Source organism: Diadema setosum, chromosome 10 (genome assembly GCF_964275005.1).
Source record: "Diadema setosum chromosome 10, eeDiaSeto1, whole genome shotgun sequence".
Classification (NCBI taxonomy): Eukaryota; Metazoa; Echinodermata; class Echinoidea; order Diadematoida; family Diadematidae; genus Diadema; species Diadema setosum.
The window spans coordinates 2190074-2211963 of NC_092694.1; the positions used below are offsets into that span (position 1 = coordinate 2190074).

At 36.6% G+C, this 21890-nt stretch overlaps 1 protein-coding gene across 1 annotated transcript in view; it reads left to right on the forward strand.

The window, feature by feature from the left end:
* LOC140234506 (band 4.1-like protein 3) overlaps positions 1 to 21890 on the forward strand; it is a 106166-nt gene that overhangs the window by 76871 nt on the left and 7405 nt on the right. The window contains exons 13-19 of the mRNA XM_072314547.1: positions 3118 to 3261; positions 3953 to 4015; positions 5572 to 5682; positions 10473 to 11012; positions 13424 to 13714; positions 14769 to 14849; positions 17443 to 17478. Coding sequence (XP_072170648.1) covers positions 3118 to 3261; positions 3953 to 4015; positions 5572 to 5682; positions 10473 to 11012; positions 13424 to 13714; positions 14769 to 14849; positions 17443 to 17478 — 1266 coding nt within the window. The remainder of the gene's footprint in view (positions 1 to 3117; positions 3262 to 3952; positions 4016 to 5571; positions 5683 to 10472; positions 11013 to 13423; positions 13715 to 14768; positions 14850 to 17442; positions 17479 to 21890) is intronic.

Genomic DNA, 21890 nt, shown 5'->3' on the forward strand with positions numbered 1-21890 from the left:
CAAAAAGTTTCAAATCCTCTGATAACTTGTTTTAAGCAATATTTTTTTTTTTGGACGTGCCATTATCCTTTGTGCTGTCTAAATGCAGTTATTTCAGAATCAGAAAGATGTTAAAATCAAAAAGTCTGCTGTGTTATCTGCCCTTTTGCTTTTGATGTTTTACTTTTAGGTATCTTGCCTCAGTTCTTTGTTTCACTTTATTGCAATTTCTTTGCTGCAGTTTTCTTTCATTGTGTCAAAAATCAAAACTTTCAGTTTTTGAAACATGATAGAGCCACCATTAGCACCATTAGTGTTATGAATTGTACCAAATACTCTCTGTAGATATGAAAGTTAAGATCTGTTGGGAAGACTTCAAATTCCAATGAAATTAATTTATAATGCATTGATTTGTGGAAAAGCAAGAAACATGTGGAGGTGATAAATCTCACAATAATTCTTTCATTGAGGCTAATTACTGAGAAGAAGTAGTCCTAGTCATTCCAAATCCAAGAGGAGTGAACAGAAAATTTCAAACTGAGAAGTTAAAACACAAACATGTCTTTCCTTTAGGATATCTTTCCCTCATTTTACCCATCATCCTTCATACCATTCCATCATTCCAGAGAGCTATCTAAATAAATTTGTTCCTTTCTGTATTATCCCTCTTTCCATCTACAGATATACCTATTCCATTCATTAAATTTCTGATTATTAGAAAAAAAAAATGTCCTCTTGTTGTTAAGTTCCTAGTGGCATGAAGTTTAAATTCTGTGAGCCTGTCAATTGGTACTTCGAGTGCTATGTGTCAAAACAACACAAACCACTTTAACCACTGTGATTGCTTTTCCTTCCTTCTGACTTGCGTTGGATTGTTTATGCAACTCCTGTTTGTTTTATGTGGAAAGTGAAAAGGCATTCCTCTTCTTGGTTTGATTCTTTTTATCGTGTGCTGATACGACACCTGATATGGGTTGGTTCGCTTCGTGTATTCTTGCCGTGGAATTCGTGCCAGTGTGTCTGTCCAGTTCCGTGCAGTCTTTTGTTGTATAAATGCATTGTGCAAGCTTGGTCTTGTTATGTTAAATTGCAAAGAAAAAACACATAAACACATGAACACACAGTCACACTAAATGTAGTGTTATTTAGAATAGAAAGAGTTAAAGAGGCCTAACCTGTATATCTTGGGATAGAAAATACTGTATGAAAAGATTCTTATGTACTGTAATGTAGTCTCTTATTTATATGCTTTTTTTTTTTGTAGCTGCTAAAAACAAATTATTTCATGCATCTTGCCAAAAACTGGATAATCCCACTGCAATATGCCAACAAGTCAAGGTGGATATGATTATATAAGTCATAATTTTATCAACTGCATTTTTTTTTTTTTCAACGGGAGTACTGATATAGTCGACCAATGCAGACTTAGTTTTACTTCATTTTCACCTTACTTTTGTGAGAGGAGACATGGTTTGTTATGATGACCTTTGCAAGGAATTTGTTCCATTGTGCGGTTGTTTTTTCAGTGAAACCTCTTCCATCAACTCAAATCTTGTCAACAAGGATAGTAGAAAACTAGTCTTTGTCAAAACACTTTCATTACTGTTTTGGGAAGTAACAGCTACAGTGCATAGTAACAAATATAATCAGTGCCACACTGTGCCATAAGGTACAAAAATACATTAAGCAATACTTGAAGAAAGAACTCCCCACCCCCTAAAAAACGGCAAAGGAGAGAGAGAAAAAAGATATGCTCCCCTCAAAGCAAACAATTGATAGATATATTTTTCACATTTATTGTTCCAGACTTGTGCATAAGTATTGTTGTTGATGATTGTTATAATATATTGTCATCACATAGTTTTTATTTTCTTTTGATTTTGATAATCCCGATAGTTAAAAGGAATATGTCTGGACTGTGCCAGAATTTGCCAAAGAAACATAAAACAAACTTGGCAAGATTTTGTCAAAAATCTGTGCTCCGCAAGTCTCCAAGTGAAATAAAGTAGTGCAGGCTGAGGCTATGCTCATGAATGAAGAAATGTTTTATTCACAGTTGAGATTCACCATTCAGTTTCACGTTCCATTTATGACAAAGAAGAACTTCACATGCCGTCTTGTCTTCTTCTTCTTCTTCTTAGGAATCACAGGAAACTATTTTCCTTTTCCCAAAATTGCTGATGCCTGCATTTAGTGAATTTTGTACTTTCGTGACATGTTACACACTTTGATGTGATAACTCAGGAATGAAAATAGAAGAAGAGTATTGTGCCAAGAAAATTTGACTAGGCCATCTGTATTTAATTACTGTCATAATAAGACTGGAATCTTTGACCATGTAATTGTCTTAGAAGTGATTTCCCATTCACAAAAAGAAGGAAAAGAGAGAGATGAATAGTTCTGCTATACATGAAATGATTTGATCCCTAATTCCATGCAGATATTGACTATTGGGATATTGTAATGTAATGCAATTGTACACCTGGCCAGAATGAACCTTTTTATGTTTCGTATTTGTTGTTTGTATGGCTTGGATCAAAACTAACCTCATACTCTTTTGTACGTGGTCATTTCTCAATTGTCAGACATAGACATTGTGAGACTGTTGAATGTGTGACTGTATGTGCATGATTATGTAAAGGCAAATCCTGAGGGGGTTCTGGCTATTCTAATCATTTCTAACACATTATATTGGATGTAATTAACACAGCAATGATGATATAACCTAAATATCTACAACAGTCAGATTTCTGATCACAGTGATTTTGCAGTGTGATACAAGAACACCAAAAATTCCCACTAGATATCACTGTTTTGTAGAGTTTACAGGTGGTTGCTGCTTTCCATTGTGTTTTACGTTAATCTTCGAGAAACATGAACTGTGCAATAGAGAAATGCTCAGAAAACTTTTCTTTTGAGCATCATGAAAGGGATGTGATTCATGAAGACATTGCTGGTCAAAAACTTCAGAAAACTGTAACCACCAAAGAGTGATCCACCTCAAAAATTGAATGGAGATCATTTTTCATGTTGTCTATTTAAAAAAGAAAAAAAAAATGACTGAGACAGCTTGCATTCCTCTGTCAGGGGTCTAATGTGCTTCTACCTTACTCGTTTTGTTTTCTTTACTCCATGCAGCGGTCAGCTGACAACATGGCGTCAAGTCCACCCGTGGAACCAGAAGCAGAAGTGGACCCCGACCTCGGGACATACCACAAAGAAGTCACAACGGTCACCACCACCAAGACTACTACCTACACAGTGGAGAGAACTGGGGATGAGGTTGGTATCACATGTTTGTTCTGGAAGGGAAGTTCACTGAGATGGTGTCAAACATTCATTTCTTCTTTATGATCTCATGCCAAGAAAGTGGGGACTAGGTTGGCATCAGGTCTCTCTCTCTCTCTCTCTGTTTTACTCTGTGAAGTTGATGAGAACCTTTCTTTTTTTGTATCAAAACTGGTCTAAATCTTTTGAGGACAGACTGACTTTGCTATAACACGCATTTCCTGTACACACCTGCCTGAGTATTCTCGGGACTCGTCTTCATCAGGTTAAAGCGATACTGAAGTTGGAGACATTCACTCTCCCTGTCGTGTTTTGTTTTATACCCCCTTGTTTTCCAGTGCACTAAAATGGTTGAAAGTGGCTTCTTTGTATGATATTTTTCTCATTCTATTGAGTATAGTGACTTCACATAATGTTTAGAATTGACTTATGTTTTGTTTGTGCTGTAGTTCACTCCAATATTGGAGCTCAGTTATACATGTATGTCTCATAGATAATCATTCAATGCCTTTTCTGTAACTGATGTACAAGCTGGTCGAGACCAATTGGAAGTGTGCTTGTAAACATGAAAAAAAAAATATGCAGGAAAATACAGCGGTGGCTATGTAGGTTAAAATAATAGAGTGCATGTCTGTGGTTTATTGTGTCTGTCAGTGTCACTGTTGATCATTCCATCTTTTAATAGAATGGTGAGGTTGTCACGGAGACCAAGACAACAACGATCAGTTCAGATGGACCGGAGGATGAGGTAACTCGTCTTTTCTTAACCTTTCGCTCACTGTTTCTCGCTTCATTATTCCAACATCTTTACCCATTTAACTCTCATTTTCCTTTCAGAAATGTCATGTTTGATTTATCATATGCTTTACTCTCATCTTTTCTATCATTGCTTTTCATTTTCTTCAAAAGTATCCAGAAATGTGGTGCTCTTTCACTAACATAGGTTTGATTTTTTTCAGCAGATGGTATGGACACAAATGTTTTTCGTGATTGTGCAAAATGACTAAATTGTGTGTATGTGTGTGCTGGAAAAATGTCTTCACTAACTTATACTGACTTCATGGTTGATAGTGTCTCTTTTACCCTGCTTTGTCATTCTTACCTTCTCTCTCCACCAAGACAGAAACAAAATTTGTGAAATATTTTGGCTGTTAAAGAGAGGTTGATATATTTGAAGATTTTTGACCCTCTGCTTGTAAGTAACTTGACACAAATCAGATTTCTCACTCTCACTTTATTTTCATTTTTTTTTTATTTGGTCTATTGTTGTCAAGATGTTACAAATGAAGAATTTTTATGTTGCGATATACAGTGTATCTTCCATGTGCTTCTTCTACTAACCTCTGATACGTCAGGTCACTACTATATACTGAATGTAGTTGAGAAACTTTTAGCTGTCTTTAAACAGTGCTTTCCTATCACATTCCTGCTTTTCTCTGCTCTCCTGAAAACCCAGTCTGTTATTATTTATGTATTTATGTAGAATGGTCATATAATCCTATCATTAGTTTATGGCAGTACTACAGAGATTATTTCTAATCCATTGCAGAGTGTTTTAGCAGTACATGAGCCTAATTCTCAAGCAAATGGATTCTAGTTTGTAAGTGTCAAATAGAGATAGGTTATTTAATAAAAAAAAACAAACAAAGAAAATGAAAGTTTGGAACTTTCCCCACATCTGTTCTGAAGTCTGTTAAAATTTTAGTCTAACTTGGAGTTAGCTAAAATTGGGATTCTATTTAAATTGAGTCAGCTAAAATTGGAGTCTGCTAAACTTAGAGTCAGCTAAAATTAGAGTCTGGTAAACTGGAGTTTGTTAAAAAATTTCAGTTTGCTTAGACTGGAGTTTGCTAAAACTTGATTCATGAACAATTAATGTTTATGGCAGCAGCTTTCTTTCACTTTATTCTTTTCTCATTAGTTTGCTCATACTAATCATGTTACCATTAAACACAACTTGGTTTGTATGTCTTTCTCTAAGTATGCACTTTTACATTACTTGTGTGAGTGGAAGTGTCAAAATGAGATGAGTGCATATCATGTGATATCTAAATTACCATTTTGTCATGCCCTTGAAGGTCCCCTATGATTTTGCACTTTCTAGGATTGATGTATATGCAGCAGTATGCCACATGGGCTATGACTGCTTGTGTTGTGAATGATTTTAATGTTTAATGCATCCTCGGGTATTGTTTTTAGAACATAACCTTTTTTTCCCCCCTCTGTGAGGCGTATACAAGCGGTGCCTATGCTTCTAAATGCTGTGTTGAAAAATGTTGAAACGATCATTTTTGTGTCTCCTAGCAACCAGACGTGTTGGAGGGTGAGCCAACACGGCTCGAGATCACTGAGGGTCCTGAAATCATCACCACGACAACGGTCAAAACATTCGTCACTGACAGCTATGCAAATGAGGTATTGTGACATCAGCATTGAAGTCACATATACGAAATGTTAAACAAAAACAAAAAAAGCGTATAGCACATTCTGTCCTTTTGCATCCCAGAAAAATATGAGCAGCTCACGACTATTCATTTGAATCATTATTAATTCCTCTCTCAGTGCTAATGTATATTCAGCCTTTCTTTCTGGACATATTAACTCCTATATTTACTCAATATCCCCATGCTTACAGCAGCGCTACCATCCATCCTGCCTTATATGGATTCTAGGTGGTGTTTTCTCTCTTCTACCACAAGATAGCATCTATTTCTTCAGACACACAAACTGTATCTATAACATTTAGTGAACCATGCCTCTTTCTATGGCTGTACATTGTATATACCCAATAATCCTCAAGATTATTCTCACTGATGTATTTAAAGGGGTTCATGCTTAGCTTCAATCACCTGACTTCAATTTTCAGTTTTGTTCATATCTGGTACATATTTTCCTGTCTCTATCTCTGTGTTTGTGTGTGTGTGTGTGTGTGTGTGTGTGTGTTTATGTATGTGTGTATGTTTCAAGGCTATTGTCTCTATTAAAAGGCCGAGTCTGTTTGTTCATGTTCATGCAAAACCCATGTCTAATAAAAAATTGACCTGTACTATACAAGCTGTATATCTTCGCTTCATACTAGAAACATATATGTTCTTCATTGTATATTAATCTGTCATGCTACTTTTTTGTCTTTCTCAGTTGATAAGTGTGAATTATATCCTATCTCTCTATCATGACAGCTCTCCATGTATATTGTGTATAGATGACATGATAGACATCAAAGCAACCCTGAAGGCAGTCAATATTTTCTTTGAATCCCTGAATGCAGACAGTATTTTCTCTCAACCCTGAAAGCAGTCAATATTTTCTCTGAACTTTGAACTCCCCACCTCTTACAATTAGTCTTGTCATAGAGAAGGCAAATATTTGAGTTGGTGATTTTTTATGTCATCAAGCAGACATTCAGGGGATAAAATAAAGATAGGAATCTAAATTTTCTCCATTTTGTTTTCTGCAAATATCATGTGTGGTATGCAAGTTTGTTGCTTGGGAAACAAATTGTGAGTCCAGCATTTCTGCTAAAGAAACTTTGTCTCACACACAGTTCTAGATGCAAGCTCTAGTTCTGTTGCACACTATGTATTTCCTGTGCTTGATATGGTGTGACTCTAACCATGTTATACTGCTGCCATCTTGCATTAATTAAGATGTGGAAATTATGGCAAACCTGCAACCAATTTGATTGATAATGCCATTGTTTTCTTTCGTGGAAGTTTGCTGAGTGTATGTAGTCCATTTCTTTCCCCCCAGAATAACAATGATTTACCCTTCCTTTGTGATGTCATAATTATATTGCAGCTATAAATGACCTGGTATCCTTACTGTGTAAAGTTGCTGCAACTATCAAGATTTGTTTTTGTTTGTTTTCCCCCCTTTGCAATAGATCCTGTTTGTTGCAGGGAGTGTTTCCAAGATGGTGGCAGATTTGATTAAGCGAATGTTGCTCTGCTGTGCCATAGATAATACTTGTAGCTGATAAGAAAACAATATGACAGAACAACTGACAGATATTAAAGCTTGTGCAGGAGAAGAACCTTCAAGCAGTTGGGAAGAGAAGATTGCTGAAATTACTTGCTTTGCATCTGTTAATCCCTGCTTGTGTCTGTAATGGAAGAAACCAACCACACGCTGGTTGAGGTTGTGGTGGACAGAGAAAACTTGTTGCAATACATATAACAACTGGTAAAGTTAAGCTTGACCCATCGTCTGTCCTGTAGACCATTATTCTGGTTAAAGCAATGAGTACTAAATCTTTGAGCTTCATTTCAGATAGAGAATCCTGTAGATAGCATTATGTAGAAGAGTTTTTGTCAATTGGATATTATAAAGATGGTGATGATAGTGATAATTATGATAGTGGTAACAAAAGTGATACTAACATTGCTGACATAGTAAACACAGGTACTGATATTGATAATACTCAAAGCAGTGATGGTAATGGCATTAAAAGGAAGTTTCCACAAATACGCACCGTAAAGCAGGATATTTTCACAGCATGAAATTTTTGCGAATTGCCACTGGCATTCCATGCATATAGTGTAAACAGGGACTGTCTTTCACATGCATTTTTAGATAATTTTGTGAATCTTGGCTCTCGCAAAATTTGTGAAATTAAAAAAGCATGCCAACATTTCTGGTTTTCCAGTATGTGAATTGAATGAATGCAGCAATATCAGTAGAACACACCAGTGAAAGTTTGAGGAAAATCAGATAATCTGTTCAAAGATGAGAAGACCACAACAGTTGGTGACATTGCAGAACAACGATATAATGAAAATAAAATGTGAATTCCACAAAATTTAATTTTTCTACCATAATAAAAGAGCAATTGATTAACTTCTTTTAGAAAGCAAGGGGAGACTAATATTACCCTAACCCATTGAGGATGGTTTGATTTTGCTACAACGTGCATTTCCGGTAGACGCTTGCTGGAGTATACTCGAGACTTGTCCTCATTGGGCTAATACGTGGAATTATGTGAACTGTTAGTAGTCAAGGGAATATGTTTTCTTATCTGTCCAGCACAGTATCAAACAATGTCTGCATATGTCGTGAAAAAAATCGCTGATGGTGCAAACAGTCATTACCTCTGGGTTTTTCTAACATGCAGAATTCCTGTACAGTCCCATTTTCCTGCAGTAAAAGAAAAAAAAATGGAAAAATAATAGTGAAAGTTAAAAATAAAGAAATGAAAGAAAATAAATGCACAAAATGAAGAGACAAGCAAAGTCCTTCTTTTTGCCTGGCTATTTTTCAATATCATGATTTATTTTGCTCTTCTGTACAATGTAAAGTTTTATTGTAGTACAGCATACCTCATGTTAGATTTAATGCTATTGTGATATATTAGGACTCGGTTGCTTCTGTTAGTTCTTCTGATGGTGTTAACCAAAACTTGTATTGTAGCTACTGTAGTTTGTTTGTGAGGTTTAGTCCTCATTTCTTGTTTGTTTGATTACTGAGTTTCAAGCTTTGCCCAGCATGACATATTATTTGCTCAAAGTCCAGGGTCATTCATATATTTTCATCAAACTGCATCCACATTCCATAATACATTGTACCTGTGTAGCGAGGTATTTCAGTACATGGTTTCAATACTAAAGAAATTACCAGCAGCTCATTGTATCATGCTTTAACGTCATTAATGTTACACAGAAGACTGCATAGAATTCAGTGTCATCATCATGAAATCTGAGCATGGAATCATATGAAAAAAAAATAAATCAATTCAAAAGTTCATGTTTTCATAAATCTGATATTGGTCGTGATCACATAATGCAAATTATGCAAATAAAGTAATGATTTATCACGTTGCAACTCTTCTCATTTGAGTAAACAAATACAAAAATTATGATTTTGTCTGATACTTCAAAACTGTAACCTCCTCCCTTTCAAAATGCTTTAAAATGCATCATTGTTTATGTGACCCAGCAATGATTCATCTTTTTAAATTCATTTCAAAAGAGGAAATTTAATGAAGATGTCGATATTAGTGTTTGTTTCTGTGGGAGACCATTGTTGTCATTACCATGTTACATCATTTGATTTGTTTCACTGAATAGGACCATTATCACTATTTTGTGAAAACATCATTCAAATTGTAGAATTCCTCAACCTTCCTATTTCATATTCAATTTTGATAGCTGCTACCATTCAGTTCATTTTATTTTTCTCTGTATATTAAAGTCAACATGGATGTATGTAGCATAGCATGTCAATAGAAACTCATATTACTCAAAGCCCAAAGTCTAGTTGCAAAGATTTACTATTCAAAACATTGCAAATCTTGATTTTCTTTCTCAAGTCGTAGTCAATTCATTTCTTGCATATACTTATTCAAGCTTCAAACTATACAATAAGAAAATGGCAAAAAGGTGCTTTATATGAAAATTAGAGGGATAACTCTTATGCACCTTTCATGAAAAATGTTCAATGTCTGCGTGATAATTCTAGATACTGTACAGAGCTGCTGTATATTATACAAATTACTTTGGCTCAATGAAATCTACAGTTGTATACAGTGATAATGTGTTGATTTGATTTTGTTCTTATTATAAAAATGCTCTTACTGGGATGTCATCCCCCTATTCAAGATTTGTCTACTCAATACAAATTATTATAATCCATATGATCACTGGTATCCCTGAATTCTTATTTCGGTACAGTAGTATCATCATTTATCCCTTTATTCATAATTTCTTTTGGTCAGTATGAGGCAGTATATACACTGTGTAATATTCTTCACATTCATTGCTATGGAGACCAACTAGTTGATATTGTGAGATTCAAAATCTGCTTGTGGTGTATTAAAGGAATCAAATGAGACGTCTCTTGAGCCTTTCCTTTGAAATTATTTCACCCCTCTCTTTGGATCCTTAAAGACCCAAAATATATGAATAGGAACAGCATTTCCTATAAAACTTGGATTCTCAAAGGCTTTGCAAGCAGATTTCAGTTTTTCTACATGAAAACCCATATCCCATTTCTGTGAATATGTTGTCATAGATATCATTATTATAACATATTCAGTGAGTACCTTAGTCTTGATTTTGTACTTAAGCGCTGTCTGGGGGAGGGGTTCCCGACCTACATGACAGTAAGGTTTTCAAAAGCCTATCTTTAATAAGGTGGTATTACCTTGTACTGAAAGGAAAAATAACCCCTAGGGTTCCAACTAACCAGCCAAGTAATGATTATACCAACAGCAGCCAGAAGCTGATCAGGCTGCCAGCGAGCCACCAGTCATCTGGGCACCCCAGACTGAGGTGGCCCTGGCCCCAGAACCAGCCCAGGCCCCAGAACCGGCCCAGGCCCCAGAGCCAGTCCTGACGGTGGTAGTTGGGGCCAGCCATGATGACTCGCCTCAACCAGAGGAGGAAGATGAAAAGAAAGAGGAGGAGGAGGCGGATGGAGAACAGGAGAAGGAAAAAGAGGAGGAGGAGGAGGAGGAGAAGGAAGATGAAGTGGTTTCAAAGGAGGTGATAATAACGAAGAAGGAAACGGTAATGGTGAAAGAGGAGGCTTTCTTACTGTCTGAGGTACGGGGAGTGGAGTCTGTCCCCGGAAAGGGGCTGGTCATCCGACTAGAAAGCCTACCTCCAACAGAGACCGACCTAGATGAGGTACAGGTGGAACCACCGGTAGAGGAACAGCCCATTGCTGCTGCTGAGGTTGCCGAGGCAGAGTCTGCCCCGCCCTTCGGGGTGGCAGTAGTGGGTCAGCTGGGTGACGAAGGATCGGAAGAGGTGTGGCATCATGCTAACTCTCGCCCATTTCTCATGTCCACCCAGTCTCTTTTTGCAATCAGTTTCAGTCATTGTCTTCAATTGTTGAACATCTGCTAATCAGTCTGAACATCTCTCAGTTTTTGTTCAATCAAAATCTTTCCCCATTTTTAAGTGTTTTCAGCATCAGCTTGATGCTGAAAAATGTCTCTCAACTTGTCAAAGCCATTTTCACTCATCCCAAAGTGTCTGTGTGTGTGTATGTGCACCTGTTGAATTGTCCCTTTTATTTCTCTTTTTGTTTTCAGAGTATGCGATTCATCCAACAGGTCATTCTTGTTTTCTGCTTACTTGCAGAAAAAATGTGCGCATCAGTCTTAGCAGCGGTCTTGCCTCATTCTTCCATCGTACATTTTTAACTTAATAACAAGAAATCTACTCTTGAGGTGTCAAAGATATCTCCCTAACTCTAGTTATGGTGGAGAGTGTACTAACAACAGTTCTGGAGTGTCTAACATTCACCTAAGGATGTAGTTTGTAGATTGCAAGGATATTCACATGTGTGTTGACTTGCAAACTCTTTCCACAACTAGCATATGCACCTGTGTTTGTTGCTGTCAACTCACACATTAAGAAAATGATGCATTCCTTCTACTTAAAACATGCATTCATTTTCAGTCCCACATTATTCCTTTCATGTTGCAATACAATTTTTTCAGGAAAATAGGAAGACTCCCAATTACACTTCGTGCCAACATTTCCTTCTGCAATTGTCAATAATTGGTTGGTGCTGTTTTTTTATCATCTGCTGACGATGTTTGTCGATATTTAAAATCTATTCTGAACTGACTTTAGTTCCAGTATGTGGTGAAAATTTATCCTTGCAAGCAGTTTACTTTTCTGTGATTTTTCAGCAGACTTGTAAATTCCAACCCTGTCATGTGTGTCTGCCTGTATCTGTTGATACCTAGAGCTCTTTTATTATCTTTTATGCGGGAAACTAATGACTTCATTTAACTTTCACTTCATTGCTTGATGTTTGATGTTAGCACCTTTTCTTTGGTATTTACTGCAGGATTTTCAGGTTGTGTCGCTGCAGTTTCAAATGAACAATTTAGCTTGGAATCTATATTGCCATACTAGGCACCTACTCTGATTGATTCAGTGTTACCAGATGGTGACAGTGGGACATGAACTTGATATCTGCAGTGGTATAGATTTTTTTGATTTAGCATTTGTTAGTGTCATTTCATTTATGTTTTCTGCAGCATGAATAGGAAAATATGAAAGAAATCAGAAACAGGTGTAGCTGATTTTTTTTTTTGGTTTTTTTTTTTTTTTTTGTGGGGGACAGTTGAGCATCTGGTTCAAAATGTTTGAATGGAAAAACAGATCTTTACAAAAACACTGGAGTGTATAAAAGGAGATATGTTTAAGATCCTCTCTTCCTCTTTAGGGTTTCAGATTCATTCTATGTCATTTTCATCTCACATCGTAAAGAACTAATTTTCACAATCAGACATTTTATGTCCTCACACTGTGTATTCGCCAGCAACTTATGAATATTTTCTCCACCCATCTATTGAACATCACTTTTACCAATAGAATCACTTCTTTTTTTCATAGAAACATCAAGTAGCTCTATTAAAATGTATTATGTTGACATTAATCGTGAAAGTACAAAAATGTTGCTTTTACAGTGTTTGGCTACTTTTTTTAAGGCGGAGGGGGGGGGGGGAGGGATCCTTCAGGCACTCAGGCAGTTAGCATAGCTTTTCAAGCATTTTCTTAAGCACTCAGTAATCCATTCAAACTTGACCTAGGGATAAATAGGCAAGTCCACTCGGGTGTGGCTATGTGTTGTAGTCCAATAGGAAGGCATTAATGAGACAGTAGGGATTAGAGGGATTATGTGATCTAAATTTATTGACAATTACTTTCCAAACATTTGTTCCAACTGGCAAAGAAAAGCACATTGAGGATTAAAAAGGTATTTTTTAAGATAAGTTATCTGTCAAGATGATATGCCATCCCTTTTCTAATCTTTGCTTCACTATAGAATAGAAAGTATGAAGGGAGTTTTGCTTAAATGCAGTACAATGTATGTTCCTTGCTTGGATGAATAAATGTATATTTCATCACAGAATATTCCTCCCTGTTGGATAAATGTTAAATTCTGATGTTAAATTCATTATTCTATAATGTGTCACATCACATAGGATTTCAGTATAAACCATAAGGACACCATTTCATTTTTCATATCATATCTAATCATCATGAAAGATAGTGTACAATATTTTGTCATGGCTAGTATAGTGGCTGGTATAGTGGTATTAACTAGCTATAGTGAGAACACCTACATTCGCACATAAGCTAGTTTGACTATAGACTCCGTATTGCATGTTGATATCGTATGCTTCCACACCCACCAGGGTGAAAAGGATGATGAGGATGAGGATGAGGAGATGATGGTAGCTGCGGAGCCCGACGTCGAGGAAGCCTCACCGTTCGTCAAGACGGCCATGTTGGTTCAGCAGCAGCAGAGTACCGAAGATGACTCCAAGCTAACGAGGGACGTACCTTACGTGAAGACAGAGAACACCACCATCACCTACGAAGGGGAGCCCGACAGGGACAATGACGAGGAACCAGGCACCCTGATCAGTGCCCAGACGATGACCAGCGAGTCAAGGTCAATGACCACAACAACACATATCACCAAGGTAATGTATGACAGAGATGTGGTCAGTGGTGATAATGGTGAAGACAGTGAGAATAGCAGTGATACATGTACCTTTGTGTGCATTTAGTGCTGATTGGCACAGAAAACCCCATAGCATTGTACACACTGTCCGTAGTCTCTGATAGAGAAAGGGTTGATCAGAAGATTACTGCATTTGCCATAGTCATACATTTAGCAAGTCTAATTTTTCGCGAATCGGGATTTCCCAACAATTTCGCGAATGGTTATAAAATGAGGTGATTGTGGAGGACAGTATGAATGGAGAAATGAATGCATGCAGGTCCCTTTAATGTTGCTATCACAGTTGATCCTTCTTAATGTTGTAAAATACACAAATAGCACCAAGTCAGGAATTCACAAAAATGAAAACCCTGCAAAATGTATGGTGGATACAGTTAGGGATTTTACTTTAGCCTCAGTTTAATAGACTAATGCACTTATGTCAAATGTAGATGGTGGCCTCTGTATGCATTGAAACTGCAGTGTTAGTGTGGAAATTTTCAAAAATCCTGTGCCATGAACCAAAGTTGTGGTTGTCTTTAGTGATATTTTCGTAAATCTTTCATGGTATTCATATCATCAGTTCCTTCATAATAAGTCTGTGACTTATTTATTTATTTTTTTTTTTTTAGTGCCATTTGTTCGCATTTCTAGTAAAACTTGATGTGGTTATATTTGGAATGCATTGGTCTTTCTGAACGTAAGATACACTCCCACAACTCTTTTAGAAGTTATGTATACTGCATGTTTAGAATATTTCATTGTGAGGAAATGTTCATATATTTCTTTTTTTTTTTCTCTCTGTTGAACTAGAACACAAAAATAAGTCTGTAAATATTTCGCTTTGATTTGAAACTATGAGAATATAAAGAAATGCTCTTGTCTGTGAAATTACAACCAATTGCAATTCACTGAATTGGCTCAGCACAAAAACTAATATTGTGAAAGGTTCATGTTTGCAGAAGCTCGAAGTACTGTAACCAAAGCACATCTCATTCTAAAGTTGATTCTTTGCTCGATGTCTACTGCTACAGACTGTGAAGGGTGAATTGACGGAGACCAGAGTTGAGAAGAAGATAGTGATCCAGGCTGATGGGGACTTAGACCATGACAAGGTAGGAGAGAAATTTGATGTGTAGTGGATTACCAGACTTGATTTTATGTCTGTATTTAATGTGGTTCTAGCTGTACGTCCAGTGCGCTGTACATTTGCCAGATTGTGAACGTTTGATGCGTCAGCAAAATTGTAGCCTTTGTAGACTTTAGCTGTTATCTTTCTAAACTGAGGAGAGTGACGCACATAGTGCTTTTTAGTTTGAAGTACAGTATGATTTGTGGCTGCAGCCATATGCGGTATTGTTCTGTATTATTTTTAGCTGGCCTCTGCCAAGGGCTCAAGGCTTTGTGATTGTCCCTTTCACCTTTCATCAAGTGTTTGCTGCCCTCTATTTTCTGTCATGTGCAAACTTTGTGGAGTTTACATCACTGAACAAGAAACACTAGTTCATTGGTTTACATTTGCTTATCAAAAAAAAAAGAAGAAGAAGAAGAAGAAGAAGGAGAAGAAAAAAAAAGAGAGAAAGAAATGACTCTTACAAACTTGACAAGAATCATTCTTAGGAACAGGTGTACATAGTCGTTGAAATGGTACAAGTGATCACCCAAATCCCCAAAGTGCGTCAAGTTTAAAGATCCCCAAATTCCAAAAGTAGTTCAACCAATTCATGTGACAAAATTTTAACTTCGCCTGATAGTCAGTTATTGCAGAGGCAGCAGTGGCTTGCTTCAGCATGTAAGGGCTGAAGTGAGCTTCAGTTCTCAGAGCCATTGGTGTTGGTGTAAGCCTCTAATTATCTATCCTTCAGTTCTTCATTTTTCAGTAATAATTGTTCAATCTTCAGAGCATTTTTCTCTCTTAATCTGTCCATTTTTTAGAGCCTTTTTGTTGCCCCCAAAGAGGAAGACTTGCATAAATTGCACAAGGATGGTTTACAGATTTCATATTTAGCGGTGATTTTGAAATATTGATTTGATTAGAATCATCCTAAGGAGGTTCAAAAGGTTCATGTGGTCTCCGTGTTTTGACGGACTTCTGCAAATTTCAGCCATTTCTCACCAAAGTAGTGTGTAAGCTGAAGTGTGTATCTAGATTCAAACCAGGTATACCTGTATGTATGAAGATTTGTACACATTGTACAATGTAGGTCCTTGCTGAGATATTTACAATGCCATTAGTGCCATACTATCAAGGAGCTCTTCTGAAAAATTGTATCAAAGGCAAATTTATCTTGAAACAAATCAGGCAAGCATCAAATCCCTTTAGGGCTCATGGTGTGTTTATTTGCTGGCTTCAGATTTGACTAGCTTTCATATAGAATGTTATTAGTTGCTTGGCATTGTCTTTCTGTCAAAGTTTTGTAAATGTTGTTATTGCAAGCAAAGAAGAAATTTTGTGTTTTTTGGCTGCGTATTGTGGCAGGGAATGGCTGTCATTGGCTTTAAAAAAATGAAGGAAAAAAAAAAGTGAATGAATGGCTTAGAAGGCAAATAGCATGAATGTAGCCCAAGTTGACTAAATCTGCTTTGACACAGCTGTTGGGCATGATGTTCTGGTGTCTCCGTCTTGTGAGTTATCAGTGTTTGCTAGAAGGGACTGATGTAACAAATAGTTCATAGGCAATATTAGATCTAAATTATACAGGTAATCATAAGAATATTGTCAAAAAGAGGTATCAAAAGACAAACCTGAACAGGCGAAGGTTGTTTAGAGGTTCAAATTTGTTTAGAAAAAAGATCAAGATCTGTAAAGGATAATGGCTTGAGTGTTTCATTGGTTTTGACTGAGATGGAGGATCATCTCAAGAAACCAAAAATAAAGGAGTTTTCATTTGTTATGTCTTTGTAGTCAAGTGCCACATGTAACTTTTTTTATTATTGATTTTTGAATAGATGTCTTGTTATTGTTGTCTTCTCAGACTCAGCTATTAGCAATTGTGCTCAAAATGCCAACATCACATGAACTTAGTGCAAAACTATGTTCTTACAAGGTTCCTCGGATGCCAAGACATGAATCATAATGTGGAAAGTGTTGTCTTGTTTCCAGCCATTTACTAACAGTGTGAAGCCATCCATCATATAAATGTCTCTTCACTCCTCTTTAGGTTTCCAGTCAGTCAAGCATGCCCAAACCCTTGACCTATGTCATCTCTATTTTCATGACATCATTGTTCTTTTCTTTCTTTCATTTTTCCCATTTGAAGGCAAATAAATTTGTAAGAAAATGTGTGTAAGAATATGTTGACCGTACCATTGTGGACAAAATTGCAATTCATCGCTAGCAAAAAAAGGACATCTTCGTTGTCATATGCACCGTGCTAGTTACACTGTAGTTTGGTAATGGAGATAAGTTTTGGAAATTCACTGTTAACCAAATTGCAAAGATTTTTTTTTGAAGGAGATATTGCTGTTTTGGTTGAAAAAAAAAAGAAGAAAAAGAAAAGAGGGGAAAAATTCCCTCCACAGTGCATACCCACACAAAAGCCAGCCTATAATTCTTTCTCGTCATATGTTTCATTTGTCCAAAAATTGAATTTTGGCTGTTTGATATTTCTCGGAGGAAGCTGGCAATAGAGAACGGAATACTGATGATAAGATTGTGGGGCTGGTGGGTTGTGTAAAAAAATGTGTGTCTACTTTGTACTTCTTCAGGGTGGTGAGAGCTCCCAAGATCAGACCATACAAGCTGTAAGTGAACCATACCTTACCCTCCTCACCTCTTAAAGGTATCAGCCCCCATCGCTGTCTCCCTATCACCACAAAACATCATCCCGCCGTGACATCTGGTGTATATGACAAGAACATGCACATTTGTCGCTTGTACATCATATGAGAGTAGTAGTGACTAGTGTAAAGATTCCTCAAATTCCTGGTATTGTTTTAGAATGATGCAACCATTGGACGGTGTCCATTCACTTTAGTCATGTGATCATGGCTGAATTTTGATGATTCTGCTCATGATCATGGTTTGTTCTAAATTTTGACTGCCAGTGGTTGTATTTTATTTGAAAGAAAAGGGAGAAAAGGGCTCATAAGAGTGGGCCATTTCCTTGAAACTGACTCCCATAAGTGCAATATCTTATGCTCTCTCCATGGAGTACTTCTGAATATGAATAACCAACATCAATTACATTTCTCTACATCCAATACACATTTCATATTCAATGTGCGTTCTACATCTCTCGTGTTGTGGTAGACTTGCTGTCTTGAAAAACAATACCTTTCACTTTAATATTTCGAAGCTTGTCAACTTCATCTGCAAAGAATCTTTTGGGGATGGAGGATTCTGAGACAGAAATCAACAAGTCAATGCATATGACAGCTCTTGTTGGAAACTTTTTGTTTCTTAATATTGTATTGTTACAAATTGTATTAGGTTCAGAATTTAGAAAATGTGAAACGCACCCAATTCAAGGTAAAAAAAAAAAAAAAAAAAATCAGGATTTACTCTTTCCCATCGCCAAAACAGGATGCTATATAGATTTTAATGCTTGCTGTTCTAAAAGTGAACACAATTTTAAGTTTGAAAGTTCTTTATTTTGGCATGTTTGCCAAAGAGAGACCAGGGAATTTAGAATTTCATCCCATGTCTGAAGTATAATGTTGTTTGCATGTTTCTACCATGTGACAAATGTGACATACACATAAAAACCAATGCTTCATTACAATCCACTCCACCCTGCATTTTTATTGCTGTCATGCTTGCCAGTAATAGACATACACGTGTAGATGTATTAGTACACTGTATATGGATGTAAGGTCCTATGTGTGTAAGATCCCATGGATGTAGGAACTTAGAAATATGAAAGCCTATGGAAATAAGAGTCCATAGATATGAAAGAGACTATGGATTCAAAAGCCTATAGGTATAAACTGCTAAGATATAAAATACTTTGGATATCAGAGCCTATAAAGAAGAGATACAGATGCATATAGAAGCATTTACATGTTAGATATAAGAGCCTGTGCAAACAACCTGTATGAGCATATAGATATAAGGGCCTCTAGACATGTGGGCTTATACATACATATGAGAGCTATGGATATAGGAGCCTATATACATGTAAGAGGCTAAATTGCAAACTACGGGAGTGCACAATTTACATGATTTGATTGATACTTTAAAGATCATTGTTTCACTGCAGGAAAATATGTACAGAATGATGACTTTACTGCATGTTTTTTTTTTTTTTTTTATTTCCTGTGAAAAGAGAAAGATATCAACAATGCCAAGTTGACAAACAAACAAACAAACAAACAAACATACACAATTAATGAGGTGGGAATTATCTATTTAAAAACATGTTAAAAAATGAGTTAATTATCTATTTAAAAAGAGTTTAAAAATGTGTGGTTGTGTAATTCAAGTACTAACAATTCAGATGAATCCTGCGGTATTGGAACCAAATGCAAAGGGAGGAGTTACCCTTCTAGTGTGATGTCCTGTAAGACAAGGCTGGCTTGATTCATGAAAGTCCAACGGCAAGCCCATTTTCACATTTCAGGCATTCTATACATCCAATGCATAACATACCTGTATACAGACACGGTTATCATTTCATAAACACTGGATCTTTGCACACTTGTACGTATGCCTAGCAGCAATTTTCAACTGTCTGGTTGACTTTATTTTCTGAAATCATATATTTATGATATTTTTCCCATCTTTTCCACATTTCGACCATGCTGAGACTGCTTTGTTTGACATGTTTTATCCCAGGATCCAGGCACTCCAATCTAGAGGTCCGTTTGACAGGGGAGATGTAGCGTAGGCAAACATTTTCAAACAGGACAGGTAGATTCTCCTCTAAATGTTTTGCCGCCCCCAACGGCGAGCGGCCGGCTTGGATCGTGTTCTGATGTGTTTTTAGTCATTTTTTTTCTTGGCATGGTATGACTCAGGGAATCTGTACATGTTGCAAATTCATTGACCCAGTATAAAGCAGCTGTCAATTTTCAACACTTCTGTCCTTAACTTCAGTTATTTTACGTTAGCCTTTAACCAACTGAGGACGGACTGATTTTGCTACAACACGCATTTCCCGTAGACCCCTGCCCGAGTATACTCGGGACTTGTCCTCAACAAGTTAATAAGTCAATGTTGAAAGTCGAAAGTTCCAAGAGGTCATGAATGTGCATCATTTACAGTTTGATTCCTGATGGACTGCAGAAATCTCAATTAAAAAAGAAAAAAATTGAAGACATCTTGGTACAACAGCATGATACACTGAATGCACCATGTCACTCTAAGATAGTTAGTCCTTACTCACTTTTGAAGCACTTGGCCTGGTCAGAATTATTTGATTTACTGACCAGCCACAACTACTAATGGAAACTTAAAAAAATTGTGAAAGAATGAGAAAATTGGTTTGGGGGAAGACCTAGCAGCAAATTCAAAATGGCATCAGGGGTATTATTTAATTAAAAGGAATTCTGAGCCTGTTTAAAGTCAGTGTATTACCATCACATCCTTGCGATTCATCCTCAAAGAGCTCTAAGGTCAAAATTATACCATTGGTGTCACATTACTATCTTTGTGTTGTGTATTTGTGTTTTTCAGGCATAAAAGTGTTCAATACGTCGAGATAAAGAGGCAAAATTGCAAAATTGTGAATAATGTCCACAAAAAAAGTAATGTGAATGTCAATTGATGCTGAGTTCTTTGAGAACATTGCCACAGTTCTTTGACCAGGGAAGCTAGTTTGCTGTGCTATGGAAGACACCTTATGAAATGATGGTTTGACATTCGAATGATCATCTTATTATTCGTCATTGGCTGAAATCGCTGACATCATCACTGAGCTTTTGTTTATGTCTTTTATCGCCTTCATTCATGAATTACGTGTACTTTTTATTTTTTATGGTGGGTAGAATTTCAAATGCAACAAACATTGCCCCGCTAAAAAGAAGCTCAATGATGAAATACAGATTAAAATCATGATTTTCTCTGAGATTCCCAATGGTGAGCCAAGGTATTAGATATCTAAACTGCACCATCAGCCAAATGATAGTGATATTATCAGTTGGCATGGATGGGTTGGAGACCATTAAAAGCAGGCATGAGAAAATGATGCAGATATAAAACATCAGCCTGAGAATGAAAATTAAAGGGAAGATAAACCCCAAAAACAATGTGGATTGAGTGAAAGCAGCAACATTAGTAGAACACATCAGTGAAAGTTTGAAGAAAATCGGACAATCGATGCAAAAGTTATGAATTTTTGAAGTTTTGGTGTTGGAACCGCTGGATGAGGAGACTACTAGAGGTTATGACGTATGAGTGGACTACAATATAAAGAAAATATAAAGAAAATACTACAAAAATCCATTTTTCATGAAAATTACAAATTCCATCAACTTGATATTGACATATGTTAAGGGTAGCAATTATTCCCCCTGCTTTCTGAAAGCGGTTGGTCCACTGCTCTTTCATAATTCTAGAAAAGTGAATTTTTGTTGAATATCCTTTATATTTTCTTTGTATTGTTGTCCACTCATACGTCATATCCTCTAGTAGTCTCCTCATCCAGCGGTTCCAACACCAAAACTTTAAAAATTCATAACTTTTGCATCGATTGTCCGATTTTCCTCAAACTTTCACTGATGTGTTCTACTAATGTTGCTGCTTTCACTCAATCCACATTGCTCTTGGGGTTTACCTTCCCTTTCAACAAGAAGTACACAATAACTGCACAGTAGCTATGCCAGTGTAGGAGCTCTTTAACACGATGTGATATACTTGTACTAGATATGAACAGAAAATAACTCCTTTTTGATATGTTTATTTGCCTGGTTATGACTAGTTATGGTACATGTTTATTAACACTTTTTCTTCTGGAGTCACATATTTCACAGCTTTGTTTATAGGTGATACACAGCTTACACCACTTCTCTTTGATATTATATCAGATTTTAGTAAATAGAATATTAACTTTTCTTGAGCAAATACTAACTCAGTATAGAAGGAAAATAAACTAGTTTTAATACTTTATAGATAAAGCATCGCAGTCTGTGTTAGGGTTAAAGGGACTGTACAGTACTGGTTGAGGTAGGGATTCATGTTTTGAACATTCCTAAGTGAGATAATGAGAAACCTCATA